This window comes from Myxocyprinus asiaticus, chromosome 2 (genome assembly GCF_019703515.2).
Source record: "Myxocyprinus asiaticus isolate MX2 ecotype Aquarium Trade chromosome 2, UBuf_Myxa_2, whole genome shotgun sequence".
Classification (NCBI taxonomy): Eukaryota; Metazoa; Chordata; class Actinopteri; order Cypriniformes; family Catostomidae; genus Myxocyprinus; species Myxocyprinus asiaticus.
The window spans coordinates 32,116,325-32,143,924 of NC_059345.1; the positions used below are offsets into that span (position 1 = coordinate 32,116,325).

General features: G+C 38.2%; 1 protein-coding gene across 1 annotated transcript in view; it reads left to right on the forward strand.

Moving 5' to 3' along the window:
- Nucleotides 1–27,600, forward strand: part of LOC127451329 (myosin-binding protein C, cardiac-type-like) — a 54,242-nt gene that overhangs the window by 14,978 nt on the left and 11,664 nt on the right. Inside the window, exons 10-28 of the mRNA XM_051715925.1 lie at nt 1,077–1,240; nt 1,625–1,757; nt 1,973–1,975; nt 4,444–4,568; nt 4,727–4,832; nt 8,387–8,553; nt 9,789–9,954; nt 10,199–10,305; nt 10,401–10,430; nt 10,571–10,710; nt 11,128–11,193; nt 14,150–14,309; nt 16,012–16,116; nt 16,381–16,569; nt 21,851–21,985; nt 22,808–22,975; nt 23,198–23,286; nt 26,320–26,515; nt 27,157–27,296. Of these exons, the coding sequence (XP_051571885.1) occupies nt 1,077–1,240; nt 1,625–1,757; nt 1,973–1,975; nt 4,444–4,568; nt 4,727–4,832; nt 8,387–8,553; nt 9,789–9,954; nt 10,199–10,305; nt 10,401–10,430; nt 10,571–10,710; nt 11,128–11,193; nt 14,150–14,309; nt 16,012–16,116; nt 16,381–16,569; nt 21,851–21,985; nt 22,808–22,975; nt 23,198–23,286; nt 26,320–26,515; nt 27,157–27,296 (2,389 nt within the window). The remainder of the gene's footprint in view (nt 1–1,076; nt 1,241–1,624; nt 1,758–1,972; nt 1,976–4,443; nt 4,569–4,726; nt 4,833–8,386; nt 8,554–9,788; nt 9,955–10,198; nt 10,306–10,400; nt 10,431–10,570; nt 10,711–11,127; nt 11,194–14,149; nt 14,310–16,011; nt 16,117–16,380; nt 16,570–21,850; nt 21,986–22,807; nt 22,976–23,197; nt 23,287–26,319; nt 26,516–27,156; nt 27,297–27,600) is intronic.

The window sequence follows — 27,600 nt, forward strand, 5'->3', positions numbered from 1 at the left end:
TAATGTATACAATTTTTAACAATTTAGTATATGTTAATTTAAAAGAGCTAAATTTGGTGTGTATGAATTAAGCAAATACTTTCCTGTATTAAGTGATTTGTAGTTCTTTAGAGTATGATGTGCACAGTGATTTTTTTCCCATTTATAATTTGTGTAAAATGTCCTCTTCCTCAATGCTACTACCATATTCAGAGAGTAAGTGAGTCATACTGAACTGCCTGCTTATTTGCCATGTGTATGAAGGAATGTTGAGTGTTGTATTGCCTACTGTGCGTGCCTGACAGATTTCCTTTGATTATTCTCCCTCCTAATCAGTCACCGATTGCACTTTAGTCCTATGTTTTTCCTTTGCAGACTGTACACCCACTTGCAACAGAACTAGATACACAGAGTCATGTTTAAATTATTTTTAGCAAGCTCCTTCACCATTACTCATATACACTGAATTTATCACATAAATACACCTAGAACTTCTACGTCATTCTACATCCCATGGAATTCTTTCCACGTTTAATAAGTCTTGACACGAAAGCATATCAAATTTGGTTTGTCAGTAAACTGTGCGATCATGCAAACAGCTTTCTAATCTCTAATCTTTATATAGTACACACAAGTGGCACATGAAGAGAATACATGTAAATAAGGCAGAACCTGCTCTAGGAGAGAATTTAGGCTGCATGTTTTGTTAAAGTGCTTTTATAACTTTGTTTAAAATTGTCTTGATGGTGAAGCAGTTATGTTATGTGATCTGAGAGCTTGTATAATCAGCTGTGGTTTGTCTTACCATGCTTGACGCTTGGGTTATGCCTTTACATAACTGCAGCAGCTTCTTAAAAACTGGCCCATGATAAGATATTGATAAGAAAAATCTATTTATTAACATGATGTGTAGCATATTCATTTTTTGATATTGTGAAGTAATAATGTAACATTAATGTGTTAATGTTTTTGAGACTTAAACATAAAGATAACAATATTAAAACATTGTGGAGATGTTTGCCTTGTGCTCAATAAAATGTATTTAGACCCGATTTATCACCTTTCCTGAACCTCCATCTTCTGTGTTGGGACTCCAGAGCTGTTCACGTGAGCACTGAGCCTGACGTAGATGTATGGGACATCCTACAGAAGGCCCCAGCCTCCGAGTATGAAAAGATTGCCTTCCAGTATGGAATTACAGACCTGCGGGGGATGCTTAAGAGACTTAAAAAAATGAAAAAGGAAGAGAAGAAAAGTGCAGGTTTGCAGCCATGTTGTTATCCACACTACAAAAATATAGTTCATTTACTACTTTCACTGTTAGTTTTTCAGTAGTTGTAAGGGTGAAACACTGGATGTGAACAGAAGACTGAAGTGTGCTGTTCATAAGAAAATATCAAAGATTTATTTGTCACATGCTCATGTGGTGCACTGGCAGTGAAATACTTTTTTCCAACAAATCAATTAAATTGTGCAAGAGTACAATCCCCCCAATAATGGGGTTATATATATATTTATATATTTAATATAATACTTTATAGTACATACATAAGTGCATAGATATATAAAAGAAGTAGTTTCTCATTCTAAAAGTAGCTGCTGATCTTTTTGTCCTCATTGTAATTCTCCTTGGCCCTGACCACAGCATTTCTAAGGAAGCTGGACCCAGCGTACCAGGTTGAAAAGGGACACAAGATCAAACTGCAAATCGAGGTGGCTAATGAAGATGCAGAGGTTAAATGGTTAAAAAATGGTCAAGAGATTCAACCAACAGGAAGGTATCTACTTGGAAAGGCATCCTTTTGATGTGCTCTTATATAAAAATAAATAAATAAAAAAACACAATTGTAAACATTGAGTAAACTTGACAATGCGTTCTCTCTTCATAGAATGATTTTGATCACAAATAACTGTCTATTTCTTTGACTCTTGCCATCACTGTGTGCCTGTGGATGGATGGACTGCCCTTCCTGCTCTCCAATATCAACCAAAGCAAGTGAGTAGCACTCAGCAGTCTGCATATGAAAGTATGCGGCTTACACGCGATAATGACTCATCTGTGGGGTTAGATGTCTCAAACGGCCTGTTGACTCTATGAATATGCAGGGATAGTGTTCCAAGAATACAGCACTGTAGACTCGCATGACAATGTGAGTGCCATTGGATGGAGGTTGTCATAGATGTTTAAGGACAGACTGGAATAACAATAAAGAAAAGCTATTCTCAAGTGGTGACTCTCGGTGAACTCAGTTAAATAAAACATGTTTCACAATAGAATATTAAAGGAAGAATTCACCCAGAAGTTACTCACCCTCAAATTGTTCCAAACATTTATGACTTTCTTTTTTCGTGAAACAAAAAAAGAGATGTTTGGCAGTCACCAATGTCTCAGTCACCATTCACTTTAATTTCACACACATACATATATATATTGGCACCAAAAGTTTGGAATAATGTACAGATTTTGCTGTTTCGGAAGGAAATTGGTACTTTAATTCACCAAAGTGGCATTCAACTGATCACAATGTATAGTCAGGACATTAATGATGTAAAAAAACAGCACCATCACTATTTGAAAAAAGTAATTTTTAATCAAATCTAGACAGGCGCCATCACCCCAACACCTTATCCTTGAGTAATCATGCTAAATTGCTAATTTGGTACTAGAACATCACTTGCCATTATATCAAACACAGTTGAAAGCTATTTGGTTCGTTAAATGAAGCTTAACATTGTATTTGTGTTTGTTTTTGAGTTGCCACAGTATGCAATAGACTGTCATGTCTTAAGGTCAATATTAGGTCAAAAATGGCAAAAAAGAAACAGCTTTCTCTAGAAACTCATCAGTCAGTCATTGTTTTGAGGAATGAAGGCTATACAGTGCTTGAAATTGCCCCAAAAAACTAAAGATTTCATACAAAGGTGTACACTACAGTCTTCAAAGACAAATGACAACTGGCTCTAACTAGGACAGAAAGAGATGTAGAAGGCCAGATGTACAACTAAACAAGAGGATAAGTACATCAGAGTCTCTAGAAGAAATAGACGCCTCACATGTCCTCAGCTGACAGCTTCATTGAATTCTACCTGCTCAACACCAGTTTCATGTATAACAGTAAAGAGAAGACTCAGGGGTGCAGGCCTTATGGGAAGAATTGCAAAGAAACTTTTGAAACAGAAAAACTAAAAGAAAAGTTTAGAGTGGGCAAAGAAACACAGACATTGGACAACAGATAATTGGAAAAGAGTGTTATGGATCTTAACCCCATTGAGCTTTCGTGGGATCAGCTAGACTGTACGGTGCATGAGAAGTGCCTGACAAGACAAGACATCTATGGCAAGTGCTACAGGAAGTGTGGGGTGAAATGTCACCTGAGTATCTGGACAAACTGACAGCTGGAATGCCAAGGATCTGCAAAGCTGTCATTGCTGCACGTGGAGGATTTTTTTTATGAGAACTCTTTGAAGTAGTTTAAGTTTATTTTTTTCAAATTGTAATAGTAATTTTCACATTATTAATGACCTGACTATACATTGTGATCAGTTTAATGCCACTTTGGTGAATAAAAGTACCAATTTCTTCCCATAAGAGCAAAATCTGTACATTATTCCAAACTCATAGCCGTCTGTGTGTGTGTGTGTGTGGGGGGGGGGGGGCAGGTTTAAGTTTTTTTTAGGTTATAAACTGGTAATTACAAGGGTATTATGCTATAAATGTGGTTTATGAGGACATTTCTAGTGTCCCCATAATTCATATCGCTTAAAAAAACATACTAAACAATGTTTTATTGAAAATGTAAAAATGCAGAACGTTTTTTGTGAGGGTTAGGTTTAGGGGTAGGGTTAGGGGATAGAATCTATAGTTTGTACAGTATAAAAATCATTATGTCTATGGGGAGTCCTCATAATGATAGCTGCATCAACAAGTATGTGTGTGTGTGTGTGTGTGTGTGTGTGTGTGTGTGTGTGTGTGTGTGTGTGTGGAATAATTGATGACAAACCGTTGAATTATTGAAAAATAATGCACACCCGAAGTGGTAATGCGGTCATGATGCGCAGCTGTCTTGTGAGTGGAACTACTTTCTTCCACCATGGATTCAGTGTCTTGCTCTGATACACCTCAAGGCTTCGTTGCTAGTTCAAAAACATCACTTTAGAACTAGCAACGGAGGATAGCGAGGCTCACGCTGCTTTAGCACTTACTGGAGTAATGAGGTAGTACGTTTGTGCGTGTGTGTGTGTGAGTTACCTATTTTGTGTTGGTCAAGAATGTTGTTATTAATATTTGGATACTTTTTTTTTTTAAGGCCAATCTGAGCTTAAAGGGTTAAACAAGTGTTTTATTCCCTATCTGTCATATATTTGTGTTGTGCATTTGTTAGAGCCTCTCTAACATTCATACTTTGTCCCTATCTAGAGAACAAAGCCAGAAATGTCACTGAATAATTTCTTATTGTCCCTCAGGTACATCTTTGAGAGTGTAGGCAACAAACGCTTTCTCACCATCAACAACTGTACACTGGCAGATGATGCTGCCTACACCTGCTTGGTTGGGGACGAGAAGAGCTTCACTGAGCTCTTTGTTAAAGGTAATTTATCTTCCACAGATGGAGGTCACTGAGAGAAGGACAGAGAAAATTGAAATAGCAGCTTCTACAAATCTATAAAATCTATTATGATTCTTGGGCTTATTTGTCATGTATTCTTTCCTCTCTTTTCGTCTCTTGTTTCTCTTTGTGCCTTTCAGAGCCCCCTGTTCTGATCTTGCGTAATCTAGAGGATCAGATGGTAATGAAGGGAGAAAGAGTGGAGTTCGAGTGTGAAGTGTCTGAAGAAGGTGCTCAGGTGAAATGGTAAGCCTGTCAACACGCACAACAAACAAGTTAATAATATTAAATGTATAGCTCACCCAAAAATGTAAATTCTCTCATCATTTACTCATGCTCATGCCTGCTCAGATGTGTATGACTTTCTTTCTTCTGCTGAACACAAACAAAGATTTTTAAAAGAATATTTCAGCTCTGTAGGTCCTCACAATGCAAGTAAACGGGTACCAAAATTTTGAAGCTCTAAAATGCACATAAAGGCAGCTCGAAAATAGTCCATACAACTCCGGTGATATACAGTATATCTTCAGAAACAGATCAATATTTAAGTCCTTTTTAACTATAAATTCTTCTCCCTGTCAGTAGTTGGCAATATGCACCAAAGAATGTGAATCACCAAAAACAAAAGAAAAATGAATGGGACGTGAAAATGGAGATTGATAGTAAAAAGGACTTAAATATCGATCTGTTTCTTACCCATACTTGCATTACTTCTGAAGATATGAATTTAACCACTGGAGTCTTATGGATTACTTTTATGCTGTCTTTATGTACTTTTGATATTTTGTCTCCATTAACTTGAATTGTATGGACCTACAGAGATGAATATTCTTCTAAAAATCTTTGTTTGTGTTCAGCAGAAGAAAGTAAGTCATACACATCTGGGATGGCTTGTGGGTGAGTAAATGATAAGAGAATTTTCATTTTTGGGTGAACTATCCCTTTAAATTACGTTTCAGACTAACGTTGGCCAGTTTGTGTATTTCTTCTCCACCTTCGAAAATGGTTCCAAAAGAAGCCAAAGCATCTAGCACAACTCGCTCAATGCACTGCTCTCATACGTGGTGTTTCGTTTGTAAACAAAGCAGTATTTTGAACAAATCGAAGACAGTGATTATCAATGAGGGGGCCGGGGCCCACTGGGGGGCTCAGTAAATTTCTAAGGGGGCCATAAGGTGACTTCAAATAACCTTTAATAAAAATGCTCAAAATCAAGTTGTACATGTAAACAGACATATTTCTTATTTTAATTCAACAGCTGCCTTCAACTGTTTTTACTGAAGAATAATTTTTTCTATTGACATTCCTAGTTTCTGTTAATAAAGTTTGCAACTTTCACATTAAAGTAGAAATACCAGAGGAAATATCTTAGCCTGTATGTGGGGCCTTGAAAATTGTCTTGGACAGCGGAGGACCTTGGAATCAAAAAGGTTTTGAGTGAACAAATTGTTGACTTGATGCTCCCACATAAACATAAAAAAAAGCTTATTTGTCGCCACCTACTGGCATAAAGATGTATTCAACAGAAATGGTCACTAAACAAATCAGTACTATTTGATAAGCCACAGACACAGACAAGAGGAGTGATACAAATAGTGAAATGTCCCAGTGCTATTAAAATGTTGTCATAAGTTAAAAGAAGTAGAGTTTGAGTGTGAAGTGTTTGAAGAAGGCATTTGCATGCACACTTGTTCTTTCCATTAGCCATAACCCCATTTCCAGGACTGACCAATAAAAGGCCTTTCAGGTAAGATATGTATCTGTAAACATGTACACACAAGCAAACATGATGCAATAAATGCTGAAACCAGAGAAGAGTTTTAAAAAGATGAACATTTCACAAGCTGTCCATCTTCCGGGATGAGTCAGAGTCCTGACATTCCTCAGATGTCCAGTAGATGGCATATGTGTCTCTTTAAACGTGGCTGACTGGCTGGTAGGGTGAGTCACACTGACTGACAGATGGAGGTGTGTGAGTGAGTGCTGGCTCTGCCATAGCTGTAGCCAAGGCTCTATATCACCCTGGGCTGTAAATGATCAGAGCCTGGAAAAGGTCACAGCAGCCTTTTAGCACCTCAGAAGTGTCCTAGAATAGAATGAGTAAGTCCTTGGCAGTTTGTGGCAACTCTCTTGAACAGTGGATGATTTTCTAGAATCAACATGATTGGAGAAAAACAGAACTAGATACTGTTCCTGGTACTAATACTCCCTAATATAAGGCTTTATATTACAAGTGGAATGGGATAGGAATTTCGCTTTGTGTAAACTTATTTGAATGAAAATTTGTGAACTGTAATGATACAGAGTTGTATCACTTTGGGATCAGTACAAAAGCTTGTGGGCCTATGATAAATGATTAGCAGCTATTCACTTAAAGGGATAGTTCACCCAAAAGTGAAAATTCTCTGATCATTTACTCACCCTCATGCCATCTGAGATGTGTATGATTTTCTTTCTTCTGCAAAACACTTTTGAAGATTTGTAGAAAAAGATCCAGGCTCAGCAGGTCCTTAGAACAGGAGAGGATGGTGATTAGATATTTGTAGGTCCAAAAATCACAGATAGTCAGCATAAAAGTAATCCATCCTGTCTCCAGTGGTGACATTAATGTTTTCTAAAGCGAAGCGATCACTTTGTGTGCAAAAAATAATGATATTTAAGCACTTTAACTATAAAAGATCGCTTCCAGTCAGGCGTTGGTGAATGGCTGAATTTACCCGAGTGCTCCCGTGACGTAAGCGCAATGGCATTTTTGGGTGAACTTTCCCTTTAATATGTCGTTACTCCTTCACAACATCTGCTATTTGATTTATTTAATTTTGCTGTCATTGCCTCTCAGTAATGTTCATAAATGAAGATTGATGTTTCAGAGGCTGATGAGTATAGTACATAGCCATGACACCTTTAGTCATAATTGTTGGTCCTGCATAGTTCAAGTGAAACTTTCTTGGAATTTAACTCACTATTGTAAATATTTTAACTTTTTCCCCCTCAGTTTCCTGCTTTAATGTTCATGACTTTAGCAGTATAGTTTGATACATATTTAAATGTATATATGTATGGGTGAATATATACATTTATGATTAATGATTAATTCACATGACACTTAAGTTTACCTGACAGTTTTAAAGGGACAGTTCACCTAAAAATGAAAATTCTCTCAGCATTGACTTTCTTTCTTCTGCAGAACACAAATGAAGATTTTTTAGAAGAATAGCTCTGTTGGTCCTTTCAATGCAAGTGAATGGTGACCAGAAATCTGAAGGTCCAAAAAGCAGCATAAAAGTAATCCATAAGACTCCAGTGGTTTAATCCATATCTTCAAAAGCAATATGATAGTTGTGGGTGAGAAACAGATCAATATTTAAGTAGTTGTTTTTACTATAAATCTCTGCTTTCACTTTCAGATGTGAAAGTGAATCTAAACAGGTGCCACATGCAACTTTCAGATGTAAAAATGAAATGGAAAGTGGAGATTTATAGTAAAAAAGGACTCAAATATTAATCTGTTTCTTACCCACACCTATCATATCGCTTTTGAAGACATGGATTTAACAACTAGAGTCATATGGATTACTTTTATGCTGCTTTAATCTGCCACCATTCACTTGCATTGAAAGGACCAACAGAGCTGAGTTATTCTTCTAAAAATCTTTGTTTGTGTTCTGCAGAAGAAAAAAGTAAAATACTGTACATCTGGGATGGCATGAGGTTGAGTAAATTATGAGAGAATTGTATTTTTTTGGGTGACCTATCCCTTTAACAAATATTAATGAGTTCCAAACCTCTGAATCTTACAGGGAGAAAGATGGTGTTGAACTCACCCGAGATGAGTCTTTCAAGTACCGCTTTAAGAAAGATGGATGTAAGCATGTCCTTATCATTAATGATGTGACCAAGGAGGACTGTGGACACTACCAGGTGAAAACCAATGGAGGCCAATCTTTAGCAGAGCTCATGGTTCAGGGTAAGTAGGACTAGCTGATTGATTGTAGTATTTCTAAGTCTTAGGTACATCACCATAGCTTGTTCTAGTTTATGTGACATGATAATTTGCAGATTGATTTCTGTAGATTGTTTGGGTTGCGAATACCATATTTGACCGTGGGAAGAATGCTTGCATAAAAATGCTTTGCATAGTAACCCATTTTACCCCATCTCCCTTAAACCCCACCCATTTATGGTCATGTCACTCAAAGCTCACCTCTTGTCAGTTCAGAAAACATGGCCACAAGGTTACAGCACACACAATGCCCACATGCCAGCTATTGTTAGACCGCCTGGCCCATATATTTTAACAGGGCAGGTGACTCTGTCTGTTTCTTGCTCACTTTCTCTTTCTGTCTCTGTCACACACTGCTCTCTCTCTCTCTCTCTCTCTCTCTCTCTCTCTCACACACACTCTCACTCTTATTAGAATCTAAGAAAGATTTATTACTCGTTCCCTTTCTCTCCCATTTCTTTTTATTGTCTGTATCTCTCTCTTTCTCACTCTCTTTCTTCTGTATTTCCCTTCATCATTCCATTCTCTATAAGCCATTCTGAATCTTCAAGCATGCATTGCACTATACAATCAACCTAATACCCAGGTATGTCTGCTGCCAAGTTATCTTAGTTTATCTGGGCTTTAGATCAATTACTGGATGTGCTTATAAGAAAAAGAAAAGCCAGCTGCCAAGCAATACCAGTGTGCTAGTGGGAATGTTACCATACCATTACCATACCCCACCTCTTAATGTTATGCTCTTAAATGCTGCTCAGTAGGGCCTGCTTTGCAGCAGTCCAAATTACCTTCTAGAGAGGATTTTGCTATATATTTTGGACTTACTTTTAATAAATATATGTATTTTTATTAGGTTATGTACTTTTAAATGGCCTAAATCCCTTACAAATGTACTGTGACAGCACCATGGTAAAGTGATGGTATCAAATAATAATACCATGGCACTGACTAATAACCATATTCATATACTGTAGGACTACTTAAGTATTTACATTGGTACAGGTCTTCAAGGTACTTAAAAGAAATCCATAGTACTGTGTAGTTACTGATGTTAACATATGGTAGCTCAGCATTTGTCCTGTAATATGGTAAGCTTCCATATTTTTTTTTTTTTTTTTTTGCTGTTTTGTCTTTTCAGTCTGTTTAAATGTTTGGTCAAGTGTGATGATGTAGTGTCCTCTTTGTCCTGTAACCTTTAGAAAAGCAGCTAGAGATCTATCAAAACATTGCTGACCTGACGGTGAAGGCCAAAGACCAGGCTGTGTTCAAGTGTGAGGTTTCTGATGAAAATGTTAAAGGCATCTGGTACAAAAATGGAGTGGAGGTGAAGCCTGACGCCAGAACACATATCACACACATTGGCAGGTGAGTGTGTGTGAGTTGGAGAGGAATGCTGAAGGTACTGTAAATGTACTGACTGTGCACCCTTCCCTCAGATGAAAATGTTTAAGACAACAAGAAGACAAAATACTGATTAAAAATATATATGTAAATATATGTACTGTATATTGCATTATATGCAATTCCATCATATGAGCAGGATCAATGATTTGTTCATAAGAGATCTTGGATCTTAAATTGAGAATATTAAGAGAATCCTTTTCTTTAGGATTCATAAGCTCACCATTGATGACGTGAAGCCAGAGGATGAGGGTGACTACACCTTCATTCCTGAGGGCTTTGCCTTCAATCTCTCTGCCAAGCTCAACTTCTTGGGTATTTCCTCTCATTTAACACAAATGTATGCATTAACCCTTTTTCATTTCTGCAACATTGTTATTCAAATTATTGTCTCTCTTTTATCCTTACAGAGGTCAAGATTGACTATGTTCCTCGTCAAGGTAAAAAAGGACAATTTATCAATAATATGTAATCAAGTTTTTATGAGAACTACTTTACATCCAAAATATTAAAATAAAGCAGTGTAACAATGTGTTTGACTGGTGGCCGCTGACTCTGATCTTATTTACTTAAAATTAAGATCCTCCCAAGATTCACCTGGACTGCATGGGGCGCACAGCTGAGTCCACTATCTTGGTTGTAGCAGGAAACAAACTGCGACTTGATGTACCAATTACAGGAGATCCTGCCCCCACTGTGGTTTGGACCAAATCAGAAAAGGTAGGAGCAATTCGTTAAATTTTGTCTGCCATCGGTTCTCAAAGCTGATAGGTCTGCTCAGTTCTAACTGACATTCAGAATGTTTTTTTATTTTTTATTTTAATTTTTTTACATGAACTGCATTCTATGAATTCCTCTGCAGTATTTTGAAGTGTGTGTGGTGTTTGTGGTGTACTGTACTTCTTTACGATTTGCCATGTTGTCCTGCAAATGTAACAGGAGATCCAGCATGTGGGCTTCAAAACGCTTAGAAGCCTTGAGAGGTAGGTAACATGTCCCAGCCTTAACCAGAAAGTCTGTTGAGGTTCAGTGGGACTGGGATGTTTGTACTGAAATTGGAGGTTGATGGTTCAGTTTCTCACACTTAACCTTTGATCTGGTTGCCATGGCTTCACTGCTTCTGCTCTGCTTATGTAGGATAAGTCTAAGGAGGGAGAGTCGCATCCTGAACCAACGCGCACATGGACACTGAAGAGCGGTGAAGTGAGTTTGTGCCTGAAAAACAACAACACCAACCTGATCACTTGTACGGCGCACATTATCATGTGCTGCAGTGTCTTCTATGCTTCATGCTCTGGCTGTGATGTCTTTTTATTAACTCATGTTGCATGGTGATGCAGTCTTGGTCAATTTAATCCAGGGGGACACTCCACAGAACTTATGTTCATATATTTGCCTGTTAATATTTATTGCTTCATTTTTAAAGGTGCGCTCAGTAAGTTTTTGTTGACGATGTCTTGAACTTACACTGACACCTAGTGGCGTAGATGCAGCATCATTCAGACGCAACAGTTTTCAGTTACTGATGTCATTGTAGAAATTCACTATTCATGACATGAATCAGCCAGACATGATTAATTAAATCCCTGAGTGAAAGTGTCCAGTAACAGGGCAGTTACTGAGATTAAAGTAATAGTTCACCCAAAAATGAAAATTCTTTCATGATTTACTTACCTTAAAGTCATGTGGATTATTTTTATGCTGCCTAAATATGCCTATTGGACCGTCAAATAGCCAGCAGCCTGATGGCACCCATTTACTTGCATTGTATGGACAAACAGAGCTGAAATGTGCTTATAAAAATCTTCACTTTGGTTCTGCTGAAGAAGGAACTTCATACACATCTGGGATGGCTTCAAGGTAAGTAAATCATGAGAGGGTTTTCGTTTTTGGTGAACTAACCCTTTAAGCAAGTAGTATTCGGCTGATCATGTGATCTTAACATGGAAGCCCCTATGAGGGGACCCTCTCCATGTAGAATAAAACCAATTTTATAGGGTTTGTGATATGACTGGAGTCTTCATCTCAGCAAAATAAAGAAACGTCCTCTCACTTTCAACTGCTTTTATTTTCAGCAAACTTAACATGTGTAAATATTTGTATGAACATAAAAAGATTCAACAACTAAGACATAAACTGAACAAGTTTCACAGACATGTGACTAACAGAAATGGAATAATGTGTCTTTGAACAAAGGAGGTGGGGGGGGTAACAGTCAGTATCTGGTGTGGCCACCAACAGCATTAAGTACTGCAGTGCATCTCCTCCTCATGGACTGCACCAGATTTGCCAGTTCTTGCTGTGAGATGTTACCCCACTCTTCCACCAAGGCACTTGCAAGTTCCTGGAAATTTCTGGGGGTAGTGGCCTTAGCCCTCACCCTCTGATCCAACAGGTCCCAGACGTACACAATGGGATTGAGATTCGGGCTCTTCGCTGGTCATGGCAGAACACTGACATTCCTGTCTTGCAGGAAATCATGCACAGAATGAGCAGTATGGCTGGTGGCATTGTCATGCAGGAGGGTCATGTAAGGATGAGCCTGTAGGAAGGGTAGCACATGAGGGAGGAGGATGTCTTCCCTGTAACGCACAGCATTGAGATTGCCTGCAATGCAACAAGCTCAGTCCGATGATGCTGTGGCACACCGCCCCAGACCATGACGTACCCTCCACCTCCAAATCGATCCCGCTCGAGTACAGTTCTCAATGTAATGCTCATTCCTTCGACAATAAACGCGAGTCCGACCATCACCCCTGGTGAGACAAAACCGTGACTCGTCAGTGAAGAGCACTTTTTGCCAGTCCTGTCTGGTCCAGCGAAGGTGGGTTTGTGCCCATAGGCGACGTTGTTGCAGGTGATGTCTGGTAATGACCTGCCTTACAACAGGCCTACAAGCCCTCAGTCCAGCCTCTCTCAGCCTATTGCGGACAGTCTGAGCACTGATGGAGGGATTGTGCATTCCTGGTGTAACTCGGCAGTTGTTGTTGCCATCCTGTACCTGTCCCGCAGGTGTGATATTCGGATGTACCTATCCTGTGCAGGTGTTGTTACACATGGTCTGCCACTGCGAGGACGATCAGCTGTCCTTCCTGTCTCCCTGTAGTGCTGTCTTAGGCTTCTCACAGTATGGACATTGCAATTTACTGCCCTGGCCACATCTGCAGTCCTCATGCCTCCATGCAGCATGCCTAAGGCATGTTCACGCAGATGAGCAGGGACCCTGGGCATCTTTCTTTTGGTGTTTTTAAGAGTCATTAGAAAGGTCTCGTTAGTGTCCTAATTTTTTATAACTGTGACCTTTAATTGTCTACCGTCCGTAAGCTGTTAGTGTCTTAACGACCGTTCCACAGGTGCATGTTCATTAATTGTTTATGGTTCACTGAACAAGCATGGAAAACATTGTTTAAACCCTTTACAATAAAGATCTGTAAAGTTATTTGGATTTTTACAAAATTATCTTTAAAATACAGTGTCCTGAAAAAGGGACATTTCTTATTTTTTTCTGAGTTTATAAGAAGTCATAATTTTAGATGTATGTTTCAAAATTGCAATTAATTTCTGTTGAAATAAAACTTTTAAAATGAGGAAAGAATTACTGAATGCACCTTTAAATGTATCATTTGCTCTTTTATTGTTCAGTGTGGTGATTGAAAATGTGAAAATTTGATAAAGCCAAACTGTGGTTCTTCTTCCCCTGGGTACAAAGGAAACAAGCTGCTCTAACATTAACACAAGCATCACTTTGAATTACAAATCAAGTGACACTTCTACAAAGCATCAGGAGTTTCATACACACTACACACAACTCTGTAGCACACTGTGTCAACCAGGTGAGTGCATCTTTCATAATATAAAGTTCATAAGAAATGAAGTTTGAACATAAGAGCTATGCACCATCCAATCATAGGAATTAGGGCAGGTAATGAACAGGTAATGTATAATAGCTGAGATTTCAGATATCAGTGTTATCTAAGGGTGTGTTAGCATTTGCAAGGACTGTATTATATTAGAATTTCTTCTTTGATCTGTTCTTGATTGCCTGGTTTTTGATTAGTCTGCTAAGTTGAATGTGAAAGGCTTGTGACTGATCCAGAGTGACGTCAATAAATTATTGATAAATTATTTTTATAACAAGTGGTTGTGATTGATGGATCAGGTGCTGACAGACACAGATGGGCGTGTCCATGTGGAGAGTACCAAAGGCCATTGCATCTTTACCATAGAGGGGGCGGAACGTCAGGATGAGGGCGTGTACTCTGTCATTGTTCGGAATCCTGCTGGAGAGGATACTGCTGACATTAATGTCAAAGTTGTTGGTAAGCTTCTTTAAAGCCCATTTGGATGGGTACACCTGCCAGCTGTTCCCTGGGAAGCTGAAGTTAGCCTCTGATTTGAATGAACCCATATTTTTGTATCGTTTCATTTTTTAAATAGTTTTGTGTAAATTTACAGCATTAAACTTGGTGTTGTTTTACCCTAGGATTAATTAACTTAATTAAGTTACCACTGCTGTGATGAGGTTTCTAATGCAGCAGCTGAGGGAGTCACAGAAAAGTTGGCACATTTCTCTCTTCTGACTACCATAAATAATCCACTGCTCTTCATTTTTTTTTTTTTTTTTTTTTTTTTAACCCTTTTGGAAAGTCATAGAGAAATACAGTAACAGTGAAGTTTTTATTTAGCTGTCGGAGCAAATAGGAATATAACAATAATATTTGCTGTGGTGTCCTGTTCACCACAATAGAAGTTTACCCTGCTATAGTTTACTTCCGAGTTCATCGTTTATCAGTAATAATAATCAAATCTATTGTCAAGTTCCTCTTTGCATTAAAACGTTTATCTAGACTTGGTTTATCAGTTGGTTCTCAATTATACGGGTTGCGAGCACAAAGCTCTTAAAGCTCGAGCTCTTAAACTCGCAGCTTTGCGAGAATCAGTGAGTAGGGGGGCGTTCATCAAAAAAAGGTTGAGAACCACTGCTCTATCAGAAACGCTCCGTTTAGGTGCTGCTTCTCCTTTCAGATTTGACAGTAAAAGCGCACTGTTATGATTGGCTCTCTGCTCTTGACTGATCTGCTCTCTGTATTTGCCATCCCACTCCTCACCACTGCTAGGCGGGTTACGGAAGTGACAAGGTAAAGTAGGCATTGATGTGTCAGATGTAAATGTCTACCACGGTGTGACATTACAAAGTGGAGGAAGTAGAGAATGAGTAATTTTAGCAGCTTGGTTTAAACAAATCCTCTTTTTGCAGTAAGGAGGAAGTTTTGAGTTCTGAAACTTGAAAGTTTTTATAGTACAATGACCTCTTACTATATACGTCAAAAGATCTATGAATTTTTTATTCGTCATGTCATGACCCCATTGGCCCGAGGAGGCACACTGAAGCCCCTGAAGAGACTGTGGAAACGCAACTGGCCCTGGCACACACTAGCACACCCATATTTGGCCTGATAGTGGAAACGCAGCTAATGTTCCATCAGACAGTCTAGGTCCAGTTCTTTTTCTGGCAGTTTATTTTCACCCTGTGTGTGAAGTTTTGCCATCTTAACTCTTGTCCTACATGTTTAATGCTTGGTTAAATAAATAACTTTATTTTCGACATGCCAGCCAATGATGTCAAAATACCTTGGGCATTTGTACGTCCAAAAGTGTTACAGAAATCCATTGTTTGAGAGTAGAAACCTCTGATGTTGTATGACTTCCTTTTAGAGTATTAGACACTACTCAAAACTTATTAGTAAAAAACATTTTCACTTATCATTCACTCTATTTATAACTCAGTGGCTCCTACAGATGTTTATGTTATACAGTTATACATTCAAAATTACATTTTAAATTGCAGGGGGCTTATTAGCTGTACCGCACTTCACTTTGACTGCACTATGTGACACCACATACTGTAGAAATCCTAGAGGAGAACTGTGAATGTGGGTTGATATGGAGAATGCTTTAAAATATATCAATATTGTTTTTGTGACCGCAATCTTTTGTGATAGAGCTCTTAATTTTTTGCAGATGTGCCAGATCCACCTGAAGCTCCCAGAATCCTGAGCGTCGCTGAAGATTCCTGTGTTGTCCAGTGGGATGCCCCACTGTTTGATGGTGGCCAGCCAGTCATAGGTGAGTTACCTAATTATAGTAAATAGTGTTACTAAAGTTAGTTCATAATGTCCCAACTGTAAAATATTGTTGTTGACCTCATCATCAAGTTCTTAAGACCTATAAATGAATTTGACTTAAGGCTAACTTGAGGCAACCTTTAACTAACTTCATGGTGAATTTTAATAACACCCTAATGTTGCTGAAAAATGTTGAATTCCCCTTGTAAGTTCCAGTTTGGAGGAAATGTATGAGGAAAATATTGAGCTTATTTTGTCTTTTCAGGTTATGTACTGGAAAGGAAGAAGAAAAAGAGCTACAGATGGATGAGACTCAATTTTGATCCTTTTAAAGATACTACATATGAAGCCAAGAAAATGATTGAGGGTGTACCCTATGAGATGCGCATTTATGCAGTGAACGCCATCGGAATGTCCCGCCCCAGTCCCGCCTCCCAGCCATTTGTGCCAATTGGTAAGTTCTGCTGCTTTGGTTTATACCTTTAGTTGTGTGTCCAGGTGACATTTTTTTCACCAATTTTGTATGTTGTTGAATGCTTTTTTTAAGCCTCTAAAAGAAGAAATTTGCATTTACATTTAATTGTTGTTTTGGTAAACAGGGTAATGCATGCTGAATGTCATCAGTAACAGGTGTAGTGGACTCAGACCATTGTTGTTGTTTTTGTTTTTTTGTGTGTGTGTGAAATCTAGTCATTTAGTAGTGCTATATTTTGGAAAGATCCAAGCCTTACTCAAGGTACTGGCTATAGTGCTACTGAGAGGTTGTGCTCTATGTTGTCCTTCTCATAAGGCATCTGCTTTCTAATCCGCTTGCCATTTAAGGATGGCTTTTCCAATCAAGACACCTGGAGCTATCTAGTTGACACAACGAACAGGTTGTGTTCTGTTAAAGGGTTCTAAAAAGCTCCTATTTGGTGATACAACGACTTAAAAAATTGACATATTTTCTAGCGTCCATAATTTGCCTGGCTCATCTTTAACATAATCTTCCAGTGAGAGGTGTTAAAAGCATTGCTATCTGTGTAGACTGTTGTCGGTTGTAAGGCAGCTGATTAGGAAATTATCTTTGGCATCCTCCTCTATAAATAATGGCACGTTAGCACACCGCAAAGCTGTGTCCAGTCTTGTGGTATCTATTGCATTGTCAAAGGAGAGGAGGGGGCTGGACGCTGCACTTTCTTTGTTGCTTACCCTGTCAACGTCACTGCGCCCAGAGGAGAGGACCACAGCAGGTGTTACAGAACAGACAGACACTATTCAGGAGGCTCTACTTGGAAAACGCACCAGACTGAAGTGACCCAGAGACAAAATGACCAAACCTAAGCTCCCCAAGACTGCTGAGAAGAAGCCAGCCGATGCACCACCGGCCGATGCTCCTACAGAGACCAAAGAGCCAGAGGCAAAAGAAACACCACCTCCAGAACAGCCTGTGCAAAAGGCCAGTGCTGAAGCTCCAGCACCTCAAGCTGAGGAGGCAGCAGCTCCTGGAGATGAAAAAGCTCCTGCTCCCCTTGCAGACAGTGCTCCCTCAGGAGAAGCAGCTCCACCAGTAGAGGAGGGGACACCATCTGCTGTCGAAGCATCCCCAGCGGAAATTGCCCCCCCACAGGAGCCGGAACCAGAGCCTGAACCTTTTGGCAGTAGGCATCTATTTCTAACACACTCTGTCTTTGTTTGTGAAGCCTGTTAATACATGGATTATGTTCTCATAGTCTACAGTATGTGACATCTTTATATTTGTAGGATGATTTTGTTTTCAAAGTGGTTGATAGTGGCATATATTTGGCTTTTTTTGATTCACCATTATCTGTCATTACACGGATAGGTCAGCCAGAAATTTAAATTGTCATCATTTACTCATCCTTTTTATTTCTTCTGTGGAACAAAAAAGGAAATGTTTGACAGGATGTTATCCTTAGTCATTCACTCTTACTGCATCTTTTTCCCATACAACGAAAGTGAATAGTGATTAAGACCAACATTCTGCCTAACATCTCTTTTTGTGTTCCACAGAACAAAGTAATATGGGTTTGGAACAACATGAAGATGAATAAATGATGACTTCGTTTTGGGTGAACTATCCCTTTAAATATATTACAAGAACTGTTCTCTTATGAAAACACCATAAAGTACTATAAAAAAGCCAAACAATTTGATAGTGCCTGTCTACATGCAATTAATGGCTAATGCATTGGGCTTGCACAGTGGTGTGCTTTAAAGTGATAGTTCACCCAAAAATGAAACTTCTCCCATCATTTTCTCAGCATCCTGCCATCCCAGATGTGTATGACTTTCTTTCTTCTGCAGAACATGGAAAGAAAGTCACCCGCATGCCATCACAGGTGTCGTGATGGCATGAGGGTGAGTAAATGATGAGAGAATTTTCATTTTTGGGTGAACTATCCCTTTAAGATATTGTTTTATTGCATTGTTTCAATGGTACAGCTCATTGAGCATGTAGGAATTTACAATACGTATGTTATAATGTAAACTGTTGAATCTAAGACTAATATTCACCAGCATTCTATAGCTGATAAGTTGCTTAATCAATTAGCCCCTCATTTAGAGTGAGAAATGGACGTTTGCATTTAATAGAAAAGCTGTAGATGGAAACTCTGCTAACTTGGCCAGATATGAATAGATGTTCTTGGATTTGCTGCAAGTTCACAGGCTTTATAAATACAGCTTGACCTTGGCATGCCATTGCCTCTTAAATATGGCAAGAACATTTTAGACTGAAGCTTGCTTGCAAATCAGAGCAGAGAGCATGTATATCTTCAGGAGGCCCTTATCACCACTAACCTCAGACTTATTCAAGCAATGTCAGTTATTCTTGTCTGTGACGAAAGGCTTACTGTGAGGGTAGTATGTAAGGTAACTGTAGATATACCTCACACAAATGTGGTTGTTTACATAGTTTTCATGGATCCTTTTTATGGGAACAGGACTCTTCTTACATTGTTCAGTGGAACTTTGCTGGAGACCACAGTGACAAGTCCAAGTAAATCCTGGCACAAACTAAAAAGTGTCCAGTTCTATCTTTGTCTTTGCTGGCCTAGTAAAACTCAAATTACATCCTAAAGGTTTTCCTTGCTGTCAGATGGCAAAGCTAATCTATAGTACATGTTAATTTTAAATTGGCTCTTTAGAAAAATGCTAACCAATTTTTGACTATGATGTTAATGTTAAGATAAAGGGTCTGAGAGCATCATATATGTTAAATGTGTTTTGTGTGTGTGTGTGTGTGTGTGTGTGTGTGTCTACTGCTTATGTATCTGTTTCTTTGTATGCCTTTGTGTCATTCTTATGTACCCCTGATTATGTTCTTTATTTTATTTTTTCTGATAATAGTCACTTTATTTTGGTAGTGCAACTTTTTTTTTTTTTTTTTTGAAAAAGTTTTTAGAATGGCACTAAATACATACAATTTTATTATAAAAAATAGAAACTTTGGTAAGACTATACAATAAGGTTCCACATTAATTAACAACATTATTTAATATTAACTTACAATGAACGATACTTTTACAGCATTTATCAGATTAATGTTAATTACAACATATAGTAATCAAAACTTGTATTTGTTAACATTAGTTAATGCACTATAAACTAACATGAACTAACAATGAACAATGGTATTTTTATTAACTAACATTAACAAAGATTAATAAATGCTGTAAAAAAAAATGACTACCTAATGCATTAGCTAATGTTAACTAATGGAACCTTATTGTAAAGTGTTACCGAAACTTTATTATAAATAAAACATAAAAAATACACTTTATAAATGCAAAGTTATTATTATTACACTATGTAACACAATTTTTCTTCCTGGGTAGTAAGTGTTATTTCCTAATTGCTTATGCCTCAAAAGTATAGAAAATGGCTATTATTCCCCACAAACTTTGCTTTTGTGACCAAGACAGTGATATTTTGAAATGTACCTATTTCCAATGAGAAAACGGGTGAATTTGTATCTTTTCGTTCACATAAAGTCAGAAAAAAACAACATATGAATCCAAATTAACATGTATTTATACTAAAGTAATACAAAAATGACTACAAAAGATTTAGAAGTGAGTAGTTTTTCGAGATTTACGATTATACTGTAAATCACTTTCACGAATCAGCCTCCAAATGAACTCATCATACTTCAAGGTGTCCAGCAAGGTCTTGATGCTGTTATAATCCTCTTTGAGGTGCACCAAGTAAGCCAGGGGAAGAGACGGGTACTTGTTACCATTATGGAGCAGCATGGCTTTGAGGCTCCTGGATGAGCTGTCAATGAAGAGGCGCCACTCATTCTGGTTACAGGCGAGTCCGATTGCCTCGAACAGACTGGTCACTTTGTGGCAGAAGCAGAGCCCATCTTGACGGGTGAAGAAGCTGGAAAAAGGTTGGCAATGCTTCCTCTGATTTGCACACTTTCATCCAACAAGTTCCACTGCTTGAGCCTAGAAGTCTAAAGCTCGGCATTGGACTTGGTGATATCAAGATCTCTAATCAAGTCAGTGAGGGTTTTTTGGTTGGGGTAGTATGGGTTTCTCTCCTCAGCTCCACCTCTGAAATTGTCATCTGGATCTACAACGTCTTCCTCACTCTCTGACTTGCTGCTCTCTTCTAAAGACGGCTGCTCTCTCTCCGGAGGAGTGGGTACGGGGAGATCATGGCAGTGTGGCACCGGGACGATGGATGAAGGAAGGTCTGGATACATGATAGCAGGTGCTATGTGCCAGTTCTTGCCAGTGCGATGTTTGTAAGGGTCCACAATGCAGAAGTAGCAGTTGCTTGAGTGGTCAGTGGGTTCCCACAAAATTCTTGGGATAGCAAACTTCATGGCTCTCTTTCCCCTCTGTACCATCCTACAAAAATACATTTATTTCACCCATCACCCATGACTAATTACTAATGACTAATTCTCGCAACATTTTTCATATATGATATATTTTTTCAATAACATTGAAAATTGTAAAACATTTTAAATTAAAAACTTTTACAATTGTAAATATGTAAAAATTTTATAACATAAAATTCCGAGCAACAATTGTCCATCTTACCTTCCAGAGCTTTTCTGCAGTGCTCGCAGGTGAAATGAGGTGCCCAGGGTTTGTCTTGATACCCGACAGGCATGCCGAAATATGCCTTGTAGGCCTCACACATCTTTGCAGATGCTTCCACGGAGTACATTTTCGCTCTTATTTTGATAAATTGGCCGCAGACATAGCAAAATGCGTCTGCCGGATGCTTGCAGCCTCTTGATGCCATCTCAGAAAAATGCAGAAATGTATCCACTTAGGCAGCTTGAACAAAACTGAACTGGTGGGCTTAAGGCCCCTGTATTTATACTACTACTTATATTACTGGAAAGTTCTAGAAAGTTCTAGAAGTTACTCCAAGTTTACTCAGCACTGAATCTATCTGGAATGTTCTGGAATAGGTACATTTCAAAATATTACTGTCCTGGTCACAAAAGCAAGGTTTGTGGGGAATAATAGCCATTTTCTATACTTTTGAGGCATAAGCAGATAGGAAATAACACTTACTACCCAGGAACCAAAAAAAATACATAAAATATTTGTTACACGGTGTTATTATTATTTACTTTGACTGGCGATACAATGTTACTTGAACAAAAAGAAACAAAACTTTATACAAAGTCAGAATACAGTCATTACCTCTTTACCTTTTTGTTTGTGTGGAACAGCATCTCATGCTTATCGACTTCCTGCCCACAGCTCCTACTAGCGAGCCAATTGGCCTGTGTGTGGATGACATCAGTGATACCTCCATCTCACTGAAATGGAGGGCTCCAGAGAGGATGGGCTCAGCTGAACTCGATGGTTATGGGGTTGAGTATTGCAAGGAAGGCTGTAAGTGTGCTTGAATGAGTATTGTTTTAAAGCTCAGCTTCAGCATGTCAGCAAATCTAAAGATTTCTAATTTTATTTAAAAACAGTATTCATAGAGAGACAAAAAAGTTAACTCTTCTGTGAAACTGCAACAGAACTCCATCCATAAATTCATAACACAAGCTTGCCATGTAAATTGAGAGTCTTTGTATACCCATTTATATAAACCCAAGGCTCTAGTCAAAAGAATTTTGTGCCAAATAATCTTGAGACATAATCTTTAAAGACTTGGCATAAACACAGATGTTTCCTGCATATGAGCCTGAGTTTACTGAATCAGGCTGCTCTTGGCTTAATTTAATGAAATGGGGTTATACAGGTTAATTTGCACATTTTCTATTATATCATATATCCTGGAACCACTTCAGAAAAGATTCAATATATATTGCAAAGATTTGTCTGTAAGACCACTGCACTATAATAATTGTTTTATGGAGCTCATATTGCTCACTTGCACAGACGGACAGATAAGCTGCTCTGTTTGAATTCTCCCTGGTATGCTGCTGGTGATTTCTCAAAAGCTGACTTATACCAATATGTATTTTACTGTAAAGTTATCCAGGGATATCCTCATATTTACAATAGGTTCTAATTCTCTCCATCATACCTGTTTTACACATAGACTCATGCTGTTATGTATTGGTACTGTCTGTATTTATATCTTATTGCAGGTGTATTATGTTAATTATACCTTAATTTATGTGTGCAATGTGTATTATTCTTAAAAGTACTTCTAAAAGTCCTCAATGTTCTGTGTCTGAAGTCTGTCTTTTATACCTGTAGCTGATGAATGGATTCCTGCATTTGCGGGTCTCACAGAAAGGACCTCTGTGATCATCCGTGACCTGCCAACTGGAGAGAAGATGCAGTTCCGTGTGAGGGCATATAATATGGCGGGCCCAAGCCCTCCTGCCACATTGCCACAGGCAGTCACCATCCGCGAGATCATGCGTAAGTTACAAAGCAGTACAGACAGGCAATGCCACAAGAGATATGTGTGGTACATAAGCTCAACTTGGTCAACACATTTCATATAATAAAGAGAATGACCTTAAAATGTTAAGTTAGCTCATTTAATTAGCTTGCTTCGTTGAAGAAGTGCAGAGGTGGCTGGTTTGATTAAATATCGGACACCTGGGCATAATAAAATTTGTTTACTTTATCTCATTGCAGAGCGCCCCAAAATCTGGATCCCCCGTAACCTTCGTCAGACAATCATCAAGAAAGTAGGAGAAACTGTTAACCTGGTAATTCCCTTCCAGGTGAGACATTTTTGTCTTCTTCATACTTCATTTATTATATATATATATATATATATAATCTAAAATATTATGATTTTGCAAATAATCCTTTATATGAACATACAGTATAACCTTGGTCAAATGCAAACTGTTTAGAGTGGTTTCTTGGAAGGCATCCTTCACTGTAAAAATACAAAGTTGAGTAAACTTAAAGCAACACATTTTTTAGTTTAATAAACTTCAGGCAAATAAGTTGTACCAATTTAACAATTCAACAATTCAAGTTGGATTATAACTCAATACAATAAGTTCAGCAAACTCAAAAATATAAATTATTTATAAGTTTAATAAATTTGCATTTTTAAGTACAACTGTCAGCATTATTTTTTAGTTTTATTGAAAATATATAAAAAGATATATATATATATATATATATATATATATATATATATTATCCCCTTTTCTCCCAATTTTGAATGCCCAATTCCCACTACTTAGTAGGTCCTCGTGGTGGTGTGGTTACCTCAATCCAGGTAGTGGAGGAAGTCTCAGTTGCCTCCGCTTCTGAGACCATCAATCTGTGCATCTTATCATGTGGCTTGCTGTGCATGACACCACGGAGACTCACAGCACTTGGAGGCTCCTGCTACTCTCTGTGATCCATGCACAACTTACCATTTGCACCATTGAGAGTGAGAACCACTAATCATGACCACGAGGAGGTTACCCCATGTGATTCTACCCTCCCTAGCAACCGGGCCAATTTGGTTGCTTAGGAGACCTGGCTGGAGTCACTCAGCACGCCCTGGATTTGAACTTGCGACTCCAGGTTTTGTAGTCAGTGTCAGTGCTCGCTGAGCTACCCAGGCCCCCCATAAAAAGACTTTCTTTATTAAGCAGATATACATCTCAGCTTAAGATCATGTGTCTGCCCAACCAAGATACCACATAATTGGTTCAACTTAAAAGGTGGTGTAATAACAACTACTTTAACTCAACTTAATAACTAAAGAAACTTATTCAAAGCGAACACTAATCACCCTGATGGTGATTTTAAACAAACCACAACTTTTTACAGCAAAACATAATTAAAATAACACATAGAGCCAAAACATCTATTAATTCAAAACAGATTATTTACTAATTATTTACATGTCTTCTTAAATCGGCGCACTTTGAACAAACACACTTAAATTAAAACGCAAGGGATTGTGGGTATTGCCTTCAGTCACAATGCTTCTTCAGTTGGCATGCTCTGTGGCAGATGCAACAATATGAAGTTCATAATGCTTAGCCTTACAAGGTTCCTACAGATTTTGATTTTGATTATTCTGCCACAAATGGCCTCCTGAGCGTGCTCAAAAGCCTGGAAGTTCTACCTTAACCACCAAACTTGACATTGTATGTGCTTACTGTTTAAAAATTTAAGTTGCTCTGACTTAAGTAATCTCAACTTTTTTTTTAACATTATAGTTCCATCAACTTTTAGAATTGAGTTTATCTGACAAAATTTAAGTTGGATTTTTCAGTTTCAGTAGTATGAAAAAAATCCAACATAGTTCCATATTGCTGTGTACAGCAGTATTATTTAAAGCAGTGTGAAACAGTTGGCTGTCCTCTTTTGATGCAGACATTGACCTCCAACAACTTCCATCAGCCAGAGTGCTTTGCTAGACTGTAACTTGTCCACTTGTTTGTTTACAGAATCTAGTTTGCGAAACATAAATCTTTATTCTTTATCCCTTGCCATCCTCTCTATAAATACACTGAGTTCTATGGCTGAAATTCAATGAGAGAGGCTACACACAGATGGTAGTCAATGACACAAGTTTGAACAGCAGCTGTAAAACCCCTATGGGGAACTTTGGTGTCCAAAACACTGCAGGCTAACACACAAATACACAAACATAAACACACCCAATGGGCAGATGGATTGGTCTACATGTCTCTGTGATGGCTCATAAAATATCAAAATATTTTCAAATACAACATATATCTTATTTCTTTTTTTTCTCTCTTTTTTTGATTTTCTCCCCAATTTGGAATGTCCAATTCCCAATGCGCTCTAAGTCCTCCTGGTGGTGTAGTTACTCGCCTCAATCCAGGTGGCGGAGGACGAATCTCAGTTGCCTCCGTGTCTGAGACCGTCAATCCGTGCATCTTATCATGTGGCTTGTTGAGCGCGTTACCGTGGAGACGTAGCGTGTGTGGAGGCTTCACGCTATTCTCTGCGGCATCCACGCACAACTCACCACGCGCCCCACCGAGAGCGAGAACCACATTATAGGGACCACGAGGAGGTTACCCCATGTGACTCTACCCTCCCTAGCAACCGGGCCAATTTGGTTGCTTAGGAGACATATAAACATGGTATGGAATGTGAGTAACTCCACATTTCAGCTTTGATTTCAACTAGGCTTGGGAGCAATTCCTTTTTCACTGAAGATTTTCCAGATGATTATCGATATACAGTATATCGATATTCTAGATTCTAGATATAAATAGGGCTACCAGTTGCACATTAGTCTGTCTTTTCAAAAATACAGTATTACCCAGTGAGCGGCAGGGTAAATTAAAGGGGATCGCACACCGGACATGTCTGACGGACGACATGGTGCTTTCTAAAATTAAAAATAATTATTTTCTATGAAGGTACATACACAGCATGGTCTCGCCATCTCACCAAGCTCTAAAATACCCATCCTATGTTGTGTGTGATACCTGCCTTGCGACCCGTTTCTGTAAATGTTATATCACCCCCTTGTAGTCTCCCAACGCTATTATGGCAGACATTTAACAGAAGCCTAACTGAGTGAAGTTGAAAGCACGCAAATTAGGCTTCTAATTTAAATTTCGCTAATGTTAATATATCAATGCCTCAAAAATATATTGATAAAATATATTGATCAATAATCAATATATTGATATTTTATGGCATGCCTGATTTCATCCTTTAATGTTTTCTTTGTTTCTTGTGAGTAATATAAATGAACAGTAAAAATTCAGAGACCAATGATAAATTTTAACTCATTCTTCACCCACCTCCTGTTTAAGGGTAAACCACGTCCTAAAGTAAACTGGACAAAAAACAATGAGCCTCTGGACTCGAAGCATGTCAACGTAAGGAACAGTGACAATGATACCATCCTCTTCATCAGGAGATCAGAGAGGAACGATTCTGGGAAGTATGATCTTCAAGTGCAGATTGAGAATATGGAGGACAAGGCCAGTGTGAACATACAGATTGTGGGTGAGTTACTACATACTGTTTGGATACTATAATTGAAACATGCTTCTGTTTTGCATGTTTCATGTCAAATGTAATTATCAACATAACAATTTGAGTGAACAATTAATTCCCAAATTTCTTAGTTTTGGTTTGTCCACATTTTGTTTTAATGAAAGCATTGCATGGACACCACAAGTGATCCATGTTATCCCAGCATGATTGAGTGCTTAAGTGGACTCAAGGAAATCTAATCTTTTGTACAGAGTTACCAGTGTCACAAATTTGCTTTTCATTGGTTAGTGACCTATAAATATTTATTTTTCATTTTGTGTCCTAACATTTCTTTATTTTAAATTAATCAAAATCCTAAAACTTTTTATTTAAAAAAAATCCTAGATTTTCAGTATGGTCTCAGACTTTCGGTTCCCACTGTACCTTTGTATAAGAGTAGCATCTAATAATTTAATATGGCAAAATTAACGCATTAAATCAACTGCTCTAGTAATTGAACTGTGCATTCAATAATAGAGAGAGGAGTGGCGAGTGTTTACATGTTACAGTAACCAACTGGGTTATCGTAAAGAACTTAAGAGCTCTTTATACATTGTGTCCTTAATGAAAAGTAAACATAAAAAAATATATTTATTCTCTTCTCCTATCAGACCTGCCAGGTCCACCCCAGAGATTAAAGGTGGTGGATGTTTGGGGCTCCAATGTTGCCCTGGAGTGGAACCCTCCCAAGGATAATGGCAACTGTGACATCACAGGCTACATTGTCCAAAAGGCTGACAAGAAAACCATGGTAAGCCCAAACCTACAAATTAGGTTTTTGCTGAAATGGACAATATTTTATAAAAAGTCTTACCAAGTTTTGACATGACTAGAAAGATTAAAGTAAATGCCTTATACATTAATATTGTGCAATGGCCAACGTTTTGTGGGGAAGCTTATGACCAATGACACACGTTCTCTTTAAAGCAGAGTCAAGTCTTTGAGCATGCAAAATCATTTCAGACCATACAATGAAGGATCTATGCTATAGGGTATCTGCTTTTAATAAAAATACAGTTACAAATAACAAATAATGTTACATTCAGAATGTTATA